We start from the raw sequence: 14,512 nt of genomic DNA on the forward strand, positions 1-14,512 counted from the left end.
GTCCCGAAAACACCACTGGATAGTACATTAAAAAAAGACTTTCATCACATCAAAGCTTGTTTATTCCAAATATTATGTCAGCTCTTAAGGCATGGGTATACTTCATTTTTGTGCGTTCTGACCGGATTGCGCCCGGTCGACCGCGTTGTCTTTCAAAGTATACACTTCTGACCGCGAGCAAACACAAATGAGTTTGAAGCATTTCTACTACAACTGCTTTGTGATCCTCTTTTTGTACAGTCAACAATGCGCACAGAGGAGGACTGTCCGCATGTCGGAAAAAATCTGGATCGATCAGCAACGCGGACAACCGAAGTATACTTTGGCCTTTAGAGTCACATGACACATCCCCTCTGCCCATGTTACAGATAGACAGAAACTGAGACGGCGATTTAGAGCAAACACAACCACAGCATGAAGTCCATCTGTGACCACACCCAAGGTCAACAGCTAAATATAGCCCTGTATGATAACCGAACAATACCAGAGCAAATGGCATTACTGACATCTGTGGTGGGTTAGACAAACTCCCAAAACACATGCTAACAAGCACACACACACACACACACACAGTTATAGACTTGAAATGGTGTAAATGACTTACAGATTCAGTGATGTAGGTCTGGACTCCATCTGCATACTGCAGAGCATAATTATCAGGGCCTGGAAGATTCCACCTTTAAAAATAATACAACACCCTTTACAAAAGCTTATATATTTTTCCCTGTGGATATTTAAGCTATGGAAATAAACACATCTGTATTCAAAAATACTGACTTACTTGTCGCAAACCTCTTTTATGACAGCAGTGAGGGGCTTTTTCTGAAAAAAAAAAAAAAAAGAATATGTAAAGCAGAATGTTAGCCTCAGTCACTATTCACTTTCATTGCATCTATTTCCATACCATGAAAGTGACCAAGACGAACATTCTGCCTAATATCTCCTTTATAACAACATGAGGGTGAGTGAATGACAGAATTTTCGTTTTTGAGTGAACTATCTCTTTAATGCTCTGAGAGCTTTGATTCATCTTTTTTTTTTGAAAAGCTTTTAAAAGACAAGAGAGAAAAGCATCTCCCATGTCAGCATCTGAAAGAGCTCGTAATTTGTGGCTGCCGCTGTGGCTCACCAATCAGAAATTTTGGTGTTCCGCGGTTGACCAATCAGTAGCCTATAATTTGTGGCCGATGGGCTGGCAAGCCATGTGGAAGCATTTTGAATAGCGAGGAAGTGATGCAGGGAAGGTCATTAGGGGATTTGAGGTTCTTTGTTATCCGTAAGCACCAAATCACTGTCACACAACAGGTTCATTCATATTTCAACCCTGTTATCCCATGGTGAGAAGATCCCACAGAGACCTCTGACAATGGCTGGCCCTTCATACTGTGAAGACTTCACTCACAATAACACATCCTGTTAAGACATCTTACACAATGGGACCAAAACCTATGATGATATTAAATATGCACAACACTTGTCCACCCTATTGTTTTGACTGGGCAGATGCCATAATATCTCATTCAAAGCAACTGAGAATGAACTAATTGGTTATGATTTGTAAGATGTAGAAAGTCCTTCATTGTGTAGACCAAATACATTTAAATAACAAAAGTCTGCTGTAAGATACAAAGTTGCTTGTATCTTAGTTAAGAGAAACTTTATTATAGCATACAAAATTTCTTTATATTCAACTCTATGGTTTGTTACAGATAATGTAGGCTTTTGCAAATAGTCAGGTCTATGGGGAGACCTGGGGGGGTTATGTTTTCCTTGTGCCTCCCAGAAACTGACACCCCCCTCCAGGTCCAGAGAAGAGACCACCACTTGCCAACTCAAAAGTTCAAAATGCCCCCCATATTTTGAATCTTGGTACCGGTCCTGCTTTACAAAAGTATTTAAGTCACTCTTTGAGATGTAAATTTTTTAAATGCAAACCAATTTTCCCTACCCAAGGGCTTTTAAGATATTTTAACTAAGGTTGTCAATTTAATGCCTTAATAGAATGTTTGTGATTTATTACATAAAAATTAACAATTAATCATTCAACCTGACTGTACATAAATTCCGGAATTTTCCAACTTCTAAAGACTCTTTTTGTATCATCTAATTAATTCTTTAGTTGTTTCCCACAATAATGTAATGTCTTTGAATATAAGAATTATTATACTTATTTTGGTTATTATCTATTGAAGCATCTTTATTTGCATGCCTTTTGCAGCAAATATTGATATTCAATGAATTCTATTAATTATTCGTCATGTTTTTGATTAGATTGAACATTTTATCAACTGACCCTTCGCTAAGCCCCGCCTTAAAAGCATTTCTGACCAATCCTGTCTTAGCAACTGTTGCCCTGCCGCCATTGCTCAGACACGCTTTTCCTATTTTCTAATGACAGCCTATTGAAAGTAATGTGTGTTTGAGTAGTTAAGCGGGATTTTATCAAAATAAAATAAAAGTTTGTAATAGTGACACGAGTTACTCAGCATACACGCAGAGTTTTTCTTTCTTTTTTTAAAGAAAAATCTTTAAATGCATCTGGAGAAAAGCATGTTATGGATTAAACCGTGTCAGTCCTCATTGCCAAATGGACATATAACATCTGCAATGACACCTACATTTGCTCCAAGGTAAATTAAAGTTAATAACCGAACATTAATTCATGTATTGATCCAAGTCATAGTAAAGCAATAGTAAATAAACAGTTCACAGCATCAAAATTAGTGTGTTATGGGGGAGTCGCGTGGCGCCATGTGAGGGTCAGACGTGTGAACGGCGAACTCTGCGCACTTTGCTAGTTTTATTACCATTTGTGTCATAAACCGGTGAGATTCGACACATCCTGATTCTTAACTGTTCTATGAAGATAATATGTCAAATAATTCAAAATCCTCGGGCTCTGGAGAAATTAAAAGACACTTACGTGGGGGCCTGGGTAGCTCAGTGGTAAAAGACGCTGGCTACCACCCCTGGAGTTTGCTAGTTTGAATCCCAGGGCGTGCTGAGTGACTCCATCCAGGTCCCCTAAGTAACCAAATTGGCCCGGTTGCTAGGGAGGGTAGAGTCACACGGGGTAACCTCCTGGTGGTCACTATAATGTGGTTCGTTCTTGGTGAGGGGCGTGGTGAGTTGAGCGCTCAACAAGCCACGTGATAAGATGCGCGGGTTGACGGTCTCAGACACGGAGGTAACTGGGATTTGTCCTCCGCGATCCGGATTGAGGTGAATCACTACATGACCACGAGGACTTAAAAGCACATTGGGAATTGGGCATTCCAAATTGGGGAGAAAAAGAAGAGAAAAAAAAAGTGCTCAAGCTGATACCTCCGACAGGGCCGCAGACCAGGGACTCAGTTTGGACGGTGTGGTGGGAGAAATTCAATGTCAGCTGTCCAGCATGTCTGTAATGCTGGCGAAGGTCGTGGTGGACTTGGAGGATCTTGCTGTAATACGTCGATCGATCACTTCCATAGAAACGAAATTCTCTGAGTTGGTTACAAGAATCGGGGACGTCGAGAAACGGATCTATTATCTGGAGTCATCGGATAGGGAATTAGCTGCTAACCTGCTAGTGAGCAAGGCAGATTCCCAGTGTGTCTGGGAAAAGCTGGAAGACCTTGAGAATCGTAATTGGTGAAACAACGTCCGAACTTTTGGAATTCCTGAGAACGAAGAAGGCAGAGATATGGTGAAATTCCTAGACAAGCTCTTCCCGAGTCGGCTCGAAATAACAGGCCATACGCTGGTAATCGAGCGAGCTCACAGAGTCCCAGCTCGGAGATCCGCTGAGGGAGACAGGCCCCGATCAATTCTGGCCAAATTTCGGAGATCATCTGATAAATGAGTAAAGGAAAGCTTTCTTGGAAGAACCACAGCATTTTCTTGTACCCAGACTTTGCAAATTCGACAAGAGAGAAATGTGATCGATTCAAGGAATGCAAGAATCTCTTACATCAACGGAAGGTCGCATTTGCTCTGATGTTTCCAGCCAAACTGAGAATAGATACTAAGGATGGATGTAGAGAATTTACATGACCACAGCAAGCACTGTCCTTCATAAAAACATTGGAGTGAGTAAGTCATTTGGTGATTTTCATGTTGCTGCTTAGTGAACCAACTCACTGAATATACACTCGATGGCCCGAGGAAGCTGGGCACCTTTTTCGTTTCTTTTTGTGCTGGTTCCACCTAGCAGCTGGAGTTTGTTTTGTGTAATATAATTTCTTCGGGACAGCTTGTGAATAAATCTGCACATTTTTGGTGCTTATGCCTCCTGTGGCCAGCAGTTTGTTTTGTGGAAAATCTCTTGCAGGACAATGGAGTGAATGGGTCTTTTGTTGCACTCATGTATCGGCCGAATGGGCCAGCTTACTGAACATTCGTTTGACTGCCTGAAGAACTGAACAGCCCCTTTATTTTATTTTTGAATTTTTTTTTTTCTAGGATGAATCTACACGTTTTTTATTTATTTATTTTTTATTCAGTTTATTGGCTGGAGTTTGTTTTATAGACTATTTTTTGCAGTGTAATTCTGTCTCACAAAATTTGTTTAGAGGCACCGGACTTGAGCAATCCGACAGCAAAGTTGTAGCGGGGACTCTCGTAGGCGTACATGGACTGTTTGAGTTTAAAGGGATGGACGCCTGTTGGCGCTGTCATGCGTGGGGTTAATGCGCACGTTTTTCTTTTTTCAGTTTTTTTTTTTTTTTTTGTTCCGGGGGAAGTTTGGTTTTTTTTTGTTGCACTAATGGGGAATGTGGTCTTTATAATTTTATTTTTGACACACAATCTATTTTTTCTAATATGTCAAAATGTCAAATGTTAATATGAGTGGATTGTCTCTCTCCACATGGAATGTGAATGGGTTGGGGCACCCCATAAAAAGAAGAAAGGTTATTTATTTTCTTAAACGTAAGAAATATGATATAGTGTTTCTTCAAGAAATGCATCTTTCCCTGCAGGAAGCTGAAAAATTTGGGAAGATATAGGGTGGACATGTTTTCTTTAGTGCTGGCTCAAGTAAGAGCAGGGGAGTCATTACATTGATAAATAAACATCTACAATTCAAATGTCTCAAACAGATTAAAGATAAATTAGGAAGAGTCATTATTGTTTTAGCAGAAATTCAGGGGCAAAGGTTGATTTTGGCTAATATTTACGCACCTAATGCTGATGATCAGGGCTTTTTTATAGATCTTGAAGGGATGTTGCAAGCCGCTGGCACCCCTCATGATATAATATTGGGAGGAGACTTTAATCTATTGATGGACTCAGTCCTTGATCAAAAAGCAAAAGTGTGTAAGCCCCCTACAGCAACACTGACGCATCACAGGATATGTAAAAAATCTTGGTCTTACAGATATTTGGAGACTTCTGAACCCATCTGCTAAGGACTATACATTTTTTTCATCAGTCCATAAGATTTATTCAAGAACAGATTTTTTTTGTTGTTGATATCAATGTCCCTCATTTCTTCTGTCGTTGACTGCTCAATTGGAAACATCTTAGTCTCAGATCATGCCCTGGTGAGTTTAGAGGTGTTGCCACATACAGAGAAAAAGAAATCATATAGTTGGTGCTTTAATGTATCCCTTTTGCAAAATCCTGAATTCCAACAAATCAATGTTTATATGGAGACCAACTGGTCCTCAGTATCCTCTGTGGGCATAGTTCGAGAGGCGCTTAAGGTGGTTCTTAGGGGCCGGATCATACAGTATGCCTCATTCATCAAAAAAATCCAAAGCACAAGAACTCGTGGAGTTGGAAGGGAATATTAAAAACTCCGAGGCAGAGCTGAAGTACCAAATGTCGTCTGATGGCCTCAGAGAATTGATCCGATTGAAATACAGATATAATACTATTTTGTCACGGAAGGTTGACTTTTGGGTATTCAGGGCAAGACAGTCATACTTTGAGTTGGGGGACAAGGCAGGTAAGCTTTTGGCTAGATATATAAAGCAGAGAGAGTCTTTTTCTACCATTCCCTCAGTGAAATCTGCTAGTGGTGAAATATTTACCTCAGCTATTGATATTAATAATGCTTTTAAAGGATTCTATTTGATCTCTACAGTTCCACGTCTTCGTCTACTGATGAAGATATTAGAAACTTTGTGGAACCATTAGAACTCCCTAAACTGACGTCTGAGACGTCTAAAATTCTCTTGATTGTGAAATAACCTTGGAGGAGCTTGACGAGGTAATTAAGGCCTTGCCTACAGGCAAGGCTCTGGGCCAGATGGCTTTGCCACTACATTTTTTAGATCTTATGCTACAGAACTGGCTACACTTTTGTTAGAAGTTTATACGGAATCATTAAAGAATGGAAAGCTTCCGCAAACCATGACACAAACCCAAATCAGTCCGATTCTTAAAAAGGACAAAGATCCAAACGAGTATAAGAGTTACCGTCCAATTTCCCTGATCCAGTTAGATGTAAAAATATTGTCAAAAATTTTGGCTAATTGATTAAGTTATGACATCTCTAATACATACAGATCAGGTGGTGTTTATTCGGGGCCGCAGCTCTTCTGATAACATTAGGTGTTTCATCAATACCATGTGGTCAGTGGCGAATGATCAGACTCCGGTCACTGCCATCTCACTTGACGCCGAAAAGGCGTTTGGTATGGTTGAATGAGATTATCTTTTTAAGATTTTGGAAATATATGGGTTCGGGAATACTTTTATAGGATGGATTAAGTTACTTTATAGACACCTGGTAGCAGTGGTACAAACACATGGATTAATTTCAGATTATTTTACTCTGGATAGGGGTACCCGGCAGGGTTGCCCTCTTTCCCCATTATTGTTCTGTCTTGCCCTGGAACCATTAGCTGCCGTGATAAGAAAGGAAGATGATTTTCCATGGGAGGCGGCAGGAGGTATGGCGCATAAACTTTTGCTTCATGCAGATGATATTTTATTATTCGTCTCCGACCCCACTAGATCTATGCCTTGCCTCTACAGAATTATTAATTCCTTTTCTAAATTCTCGGGATACAGAGTCAATTGGTCTAAATCCAAAGATTTGGCTCTGATAGCAGTTAGTTAATTTTGACCCTTTAATAAAAAGGTTTGAGTGATGTGGACAGGTGGGCTTCATTACATTTATCTATGATTGGGACAATTAATGTTATTAAAATGAATTGTGTTCCAAAATTCAACTACCTGATACAATCCCTCCCTTCATTTGGAATGGTAAGCGTCCCAGATTACATTTCAATAAATTACATAGGCTGTTTGACAAAGGTGGGCTAGACCTACCCAAGCATTTGTTTTATTATTATGCATTCGGTCTCAGACATTTGGTTAATTGGTCGCTTAAACCTGAGAGAGCCCCTCCCTGGTTTTATTTTGAACAGGAAGCTCTTGCCCCTATTTTGCCATTGCAAAGCCTTTCTATCAAACTAATCGGAGAAGTTAAGTTACACCCCGCTATCTCGCATTTGCACTCGGTAAGTGTCCAGAGTGTTTAATTCGGACATTTATTTAAATGTTGCCTCGAGCATATGGCAGAATCCAAACTTATGTATTAATAAGTCCCCTTTCTGCTGGTCAGAGTGGATTGTGAGGGGGGTTACTACACTCAGTGACATATATGAAAGTGGAGTGTTGAGATCTTTTGAAAATATGGTTCAACATTTTGGGATTCCCAGATCTCAGTTCTTTAGGTATTTACAGCTGCGCCACCTGCTCTGTACTATTTTTGGGGGTAGTATACACCCCCCCTAAAGCGGCAGATACTCTGGAAGTGGTGATTACCGCATTTGGAAAAGGCCATGAGGCATCAGTGTATAACTCCCTGCTAATTCAGAGTCTTGGGGATGGAGCTTCAACTTCGCTCAAGAGATTATGGGAGAAAGATCTAAACTTGGTATTGGAGGAGGGAGCGTGGGCTAGGATTCTAAAAACATCAAGTCTACATCTAGACATGCAAGAGTGTGCCTTTTATTAAGATTTTAAATAGATCCTGTTGGACCACCTCTAGATTGTATAGGCTGGGTCTTAAAGACACACCCACCAGCTGGCAATGCCAATCAGAAGATGGGGACACAGCCCATGTTTTTTGGTGGTGTGTTTAGATACAAGAATTCTGGTTGAGGGTCCAGAGTATTATGGGTGACGTATTAGGTACTCAAATCTCATTTCACCCTAGACTCTGTATTTTAGGTGATGGGGCGGTCATTGATGTAGGGGATAAGTAGATGAAGAATTGGATCCTGGCCGGTGTTATGATTAACCAGACAGGTTATCCTTAGAGGATGGAAGTCGGCTGGAGCACCCTCATTTCGTGAGTGGTATGCGGAGATGGGCAGGGAGGCAGCATTTGAAGAGTTGTCATATAGAAGACTAGGCAACACAGATTTATTCATCAAGACATGGGGCAGCTATTTAGCCTTTTTAGAAGGCTCTCGGGGAGGGGCAGTGGAGGGAGACGTGTTGTTTTAAATGTGTGTGTTGTAGCCTTTTTGTTTTTGAACGTATACTTTTTGTTTTTTATATATATATTTCTAAATATTTTCTACTGTTTTATTGTCTGTTTGTGAGTCTTTGTGAATTGGCATTTGAACACAGGTGTAACAGATGCCAAAGACTGTTAATGTTCGGGGGGAAGGGTTGTAAATTATATAATGTGATTCCAAATATTCTGTTTTTTTTATTTTTTATATGTTATATGGAATCAATAAAATTGTTAATAACAAAAAAATGTGTTTGTTATGAGACGTGATAAACAGCTTTGTTCACTAACACTAATGTTATTAGATGTGTAATCGCTATTAAAAAAGTTTATCTTTTCAAGTTACTGTATTAATCGTTTGGCTTGATTCTGATTCAAAGTCTCCACAGTTTTTAATCAAATTACTGTGTAATTTAACCATTACTTTTACAAAAACTTCAGATAAATATTCATTACAATGTCACTCTTCATACCAGAGCACGTAAAAGTATTATCCATTCCGTTTATGAGAATATTTAGTCAAAAACCGCGTCGTTCATGGCAATCTCCCATTCATTCCAATGGGGAGTTCTGCAGAGCTTGTCAGTGCAAGCAACGGTAACCAAGGGGGGGCGGAGCTTAGCGAAGGGTCAACTGACAGCCCCAATTTTAACATGAGTATTTGACAAAGACAATGGCATGCAAAAGTTTGGGCACCCCTGATCAAAATTTCTGTTGCTGTGAATAGCTAAGCGAGTTAAAGATGGCCTGATTTCCAAAAGGCATAAAGTTAAACATGACAAATGTCTTTAATATTTTCAGCAATATCCCTTTTTTTTATTTCTATCTTTTACAGTTTCAAAATAACAAAAAAGGAAAAGGGCCCGATGCAAAAGTTTGGGCGCCCTGCATGGTCAGTATTTAGAAACACCCTCTTTGGCAAGCATCACAGCTTCTAAACACTTTTTGTAGCTAGCTAAGTGTTTTCAATTCTTGTTTGGGGGATTTTCACCCATTCTTCCTTGCAAAAGGCTTCTAGTTCTGTGAGATTCTTGGGCCGTCTTGCATGCACTGCTCTTTTAAGGTCTATCCACAGATTTTCGATGATGTTTAGGTCGGGGGACTGTGAGGGCCATGGCAAAACTTTCAGCTTGTGCCTCTTGAGGTAGTCAATTGAAGATTTTGAGGTGTGTTAGGATCATTATCCTGTTGTAGAAGCCATCCTCTTCATCTTTTATACAGATGGTGTGATGTTTGCTTCCAGAATTTGCTGACATTTAATTTAATCCATTCTTCCCTCTACCCTGTGCCACTGGCATCAACACACACCCAAAGCATGACTGATCCACCCTTGTGCTTAACAGTTGGGAGAGGTGTTCTTTTCATGAAACTCTGCACCCTTTTTTCTCCAAACATACCTTTGCTCATTGCGGCCAAAAAGTTATATTTTAACTTAATCAGTCCACAGGACTTGTTTCCAAATTGCATCAGTCTTGTTTAGATGTTCATTTGCAAACTTTTGATGCCAAATTTTGTGGTGAGAACGCAGGAAAGGTTTTCTTCTCATGATTCTTCCATGAAGGTCATATTTGTGCAGGTGTTGCAGCACAGTAGAACAGTGCACCATTACTCCAGAGTCTGCTAAATCTTCCTTAAGGTATTTTGCAGTCAAACAGGGGTTTTAATTTGCCTTTCTAGCAATCATACGAGCAGTTCTCTCTGAAAGTTTTCTTGGTCTTCCAGACCTCAACTTGACCTCCACCGTTCCTGTTAACTGCCATTTCTTAATTACATTACAAACTGAGGAAACGGCTACATGAAAACACTTTGCCATCTACTTATAGCCTTCTCCTGCTTTGTGGGCATCAATTATTTTAATTGTCAGAGTGCTAGGCGGCTGCTTAGAGTCGTCAGAGTATTTATAAAGCTTTGAAATTTGCATCACCTGGCCTTTCCAAACAATGATTGTGAACAAGCCATAGCCCTAACAAACTAATTAAGGTCTGAGACCTTGGTAAAAGTTATCTGAGAGCTCAAATCTATTGGGGTGCCCAAACATTTGCATGGTGTTCCTTTACTTTTTTTCAATCTAAAATTGTACAAAACAAAAATAATACCCTAATCTTGCTTAAAATTTTAAAAAGAATGTTTCATCTTTAACTTTATGCCTTTTGAAGATCAGTTCATCTTCTACTCACTTAACTATTCACAGTAACAGAAATTTTGACCACGGGTGCCAAAACTTTTGCATGCCGCTGTATCATACCAATGAACTTTTTTTTCCCAACATCAATTTTTAGAGTTAAGGTAAGTGTAGAGGGGAAATTATTAGGGATAGTTTATTTTTCAGGTGCTGTTACTGGTTTTATAATTTAGCAGTTCCCTTAAATAGTCGTGCTCTATGACAAATTAATTTTTAAAAGCACAAATATTCCATGTATTTGCTCAACTAGTATGAGATTATAAAATGGTACAATATAAAAGGAAAAAAATTGGTATTTTACAACCCAAAAATGGGTCGCAGGTCTATTCTGATACGTTGGCAAACAGAAGGGAAAAAACAATGCTAAATGTAAATATTAAAATGCAACTAATAATACAGTATAATCATGCATTTAGGATAGCTAAATAAATAGGCTTATCAACTATTTATTAAAAGGGAGTAGAAAACAATTCCCATATCTTGTTGTTGATGCCAAAGGCTGTGTGTCCAATGAAACAATGGTATTTTGGCGTAAATTCATCAGTCACTTGGTAGAAACCTGCCAAATTAGGCAGATGTAAACAAGGGCAGATTGTGTGACATCATCTCATTTAAATGTTGCATGTTAAATCTCGCTCCAGAAGCAAATCTAGTTATAGATTATATAATGTTGATTTTATGAAGCATATCACTCAGTCTCCAAGCACTTTCCAAGAGCATACTTTGCAATTGTAAGCCGTGCACTCCAATTGCACAATCACGATTTCTAGAAATTCAAATCATTTTACACAAGTTACTTCCTCATTTGGATGAAATCCCTTGCTCTTTATTTAATATGTTTATGATATGTTTTATGAACTGTTGTAAGAAAAACCTAGTTCAGCATGACATTGAATGAACAGTTTTGTTATTCCTCAAATGCTGGCGAACAGGTTTTGCTCTTTTACGTGTGCACAGGTTAATGTCCGCTTTATGATGGCAGCATCAGAGAAGCATTTGATGGCTCACCTGGTCTAGTTGAATGAGCTGCGGGTATGCGCCCGGCATCTGGATGGCAATCTTTACTATATCCTTTTGCTGAGGCATTTTAAAAGGTGAATGTCTACAACCCTGAGAGAGAGAGAAATAATATGCAGGAGATAGAGATCAATAAAATAATTCACAAGTACTCAAAAAATGAAATTAAAATGCATGCAATGAGAAACTGTACAAAGATCAGTATATGTTTGTAATATACGTTCATCCTGTTTTGATGTCTTACAAAAAACAAGTACAGTAGGTTGATACATTTCAAACCACACACAACAGACTCTAGGAGAGTAAATGTGTCATTCATTCTATTTTCAGGATGACTGAGTTCTATGTCCCTTTCTTCCTCTTTTAAAGGAGAACTTGTGCCTCGCTCATTTTGGGTTTCAAGTTACGATAAGCAAGCAAGCTTGTTGTTAGTGATGCACTATGTTTTCTTGTTCTTTCTGTGCTTTTACACAAGTCTGGTAAGATTATTGGCTATCAGCAAAAAGTCTGGTCGATTATGCTGGTTATTCAGGCCATGAACCACCCTCTTTGTCTGAAAGGCATTATCTGACTGACATGTATAGCGTCCAAGCACAATGTGTTATTTTTTTACGTGCCATTTGGAATCAGGAAAATCTCACAAAAAAACTGAAATGTATGTAGACTTTGATTTTTCTATTCATCTGAAAAATAATACATTATTTTGCAGACATGATAAGGGATTAAAGGAATAGTTCACCCAAAAATAAAATCTCTCATTATTTACTCACACTCATGCCATCCCAGATGTGTATGACTTTCTTTCTTCTGCTGAGCACAAAGATTTTAAGAAGAATATTTCAGCTCTTTTGGTCCATTCAATGGAAATGATGTCACTGTGGAGAAAGCTGCTTACTGACTGAGCCGCATATAGCTTATACTGGAGTAAATAGAAGCCGATAACATATTTCATTTAAACACATACCCCGATTTGGAGTCTTAAGCAGCTTTCTTGCAATAAATGACTTTCTGATGTCCACATGAAGGAGCTGATTGTAGCTGCCTGGTACCTTGTTAAACACGACTTTGTTTCTGTGTGAACTGATTAAAAACCTGCGCACCCTGATTCAAAAAAGTTGCATGAAGCCAGCCAATCCAGTTGACACTGGTAATTTCAGCAAGCTCTTTCCATTTTTGTCTGCAGTATGCATCAGACAGACTGTGGGCGGTCTGTGAACGTGCCATCTGAGGCTCAAACTACTTCTACACACACACAAATGGTGGCTTTATCAACAGGAGCCTCTGCCGAATTATTTAACAGACTCAAGTACTTCCATATGTGCAGGCCGTCTAGTATTGTCCTTAGAGGGCTTCCCATTGGAAAAAAGTGAGTCGGGATTTTGAGGATCAAAAATTACACCACACACAAAACAACCTATGTACCTAAAACTTCTACCAATTTATCACTGCTCTCTTTATATCACCTTACTAACTGAGAACTCAGACATACTGTAACATTTCCAGACTAATCGAAGGCAGATGATTGAGCAGCCTGGAAATAATGAGATCTGTGCATGGATCCTTCTAGAGGATTAAACATGTTGTAAGACAGCGCTCTTCGTCTAAGATTTTGCATGAGAGTTGCTGACACAGGTCAAATGTTCCCCAGGCTTCATTCCCAGCATGCCTCAGCACGCTGAGAGAGGAGTTGTGACAGCACAGTCCTCCCTCCGCTCTCCTTTTTGGGCCAAAAAGTAAATAAAAAATGGAGACAGAAATAAAGATAGAAAGGGAGAAAATCTGCACACTAAAATCAGTAAATGTAAGGTAAGCTGAGCTACATTCACTACTTCAGTGTCCACTGACAGCATTCCCAATGGTGCTTGCTCTTGGAAGCATGTGCATGAGTCTGATCACAGTGGGAGTGCATGAAAACAGCCTTCCTGGAATTTCAGCTGTGCCACCTTATGACACACCACCAACCCCCAAATCAAAGAACACACACACTTTTTCTACCAAATTCCAATGGAGTTCTATATTATATCGTTCTTCAGCAAATCCACAGTGCAAGACAGATTTTCAAACACGTGCTTAGACTTCACGCGCTTGGCTGTGCTTTACTATGCACTAATAAATGACATCAGATACACAACATTTGTAAGGACATATTTTTAATTCAAAACTCAGTGTTTTTAAATTTTAGATGGTATAATAAATCTGTTATATAACCCTTAAGTTCCAACAGAAGCAAAAAGTTTAACATTGAGCGTTTTTCGTTCTTTACACCCAGCAATATGCGTAAGACTCGAATACAAAATGAACCGATTAAGAAATGCATGTCAACATTTGCGTGAAGTCTGTTTTTGCTTTGCGTGAGCCAGGGAAGAAGTTGGCCAAACGTTTCGAACACAAGTTTTTTGTTGTTGTTGTTGTGACTCTGGTCTTACCTGTTGGAAGCGAGGGAAGTTTCACAGTCAGCGAGATCGCAGAGCGCATAAACATTTGATCTTTTATTCCGAGCTCTAATCGAACGGTTGCATTTCCTTCGAAGTTTTCAGAGTTCTAATCGATCACATTCACAGTTCCGGGTTGAATAATGTCCCTCCCGCCCCCTTGAGGAGGGAGCGAAGACCCAGCACTCCCCAAATGTTTTTCTTTTCCTCAAGCAAGGAAAAATGTCGGGTCTTTTGCTCCCCTGAAACTTTAGTCAACTTTACATCCTGTGTACACCGTTAGAGATGCGACAAAACTAAAACGCGTAAACGTGTCGTTTATATTACAAATATGCAAAAGGTTCCCTAAATCATTATATATGAAAAATGCCTGAATATGGAAGTTTTATTTGTTAGTGTAACGACAATCTGTTTTTATAATTA

General features: G+C 39.3%; 1 protein-coding gene across 1 annotated transcript in view; it reads right to left on the bottom strand.

Moving 5' to 3' along the window:
* The window catches only part of LOC127437371 (engulfment and cell motility protein 3-like), a 38,143-nt gene extending 23,776 nt beyond the window's left edge, over window positions 1–14,367 (bottom strand). The window contains exons 1-4 of the mRNA XM_051692189.1: window positions 14,084–14,367; window positions 11,649–11,750; window positions 782–822; window positions 605–677 (exon numbers count right to left, since the gene is read on the bottom strand). Of these exons, the coding sequence (XP_051548149.1) occupies window positions 605–677; window positions 782–822; window positions 11,649–11,726 (192 nt within the window). The 5' untranslated portion in view covers window positions 11,727–11,750; window positions 14,084–14,367. The remainder of the gene's footprint in view (window positions 1–604; window positions 678–781; window positions 823–11,648; window positions 11,751–14,083) is intronic.
* Window positions 14,368–14,512: the final 145 nt, after the last annotated feature.

Source organism: Myxocyprinus asiaticus, chromosome 48, assembly GCF_019703515.2.
Source record: "Myxocyprinus asiaticus isolate MX2 ecotype Aquarium Trade chromosome 48, UBuf_Myxa_2, whole genome shotgun sequence".
NCBI classification, from domain to species: Eukaryota; Metazoa; Chordata; class Actinopteri; order Cypriniformes; family Catostomidae; genus Myxocyprinus; species Myxocyprinus asiaticus.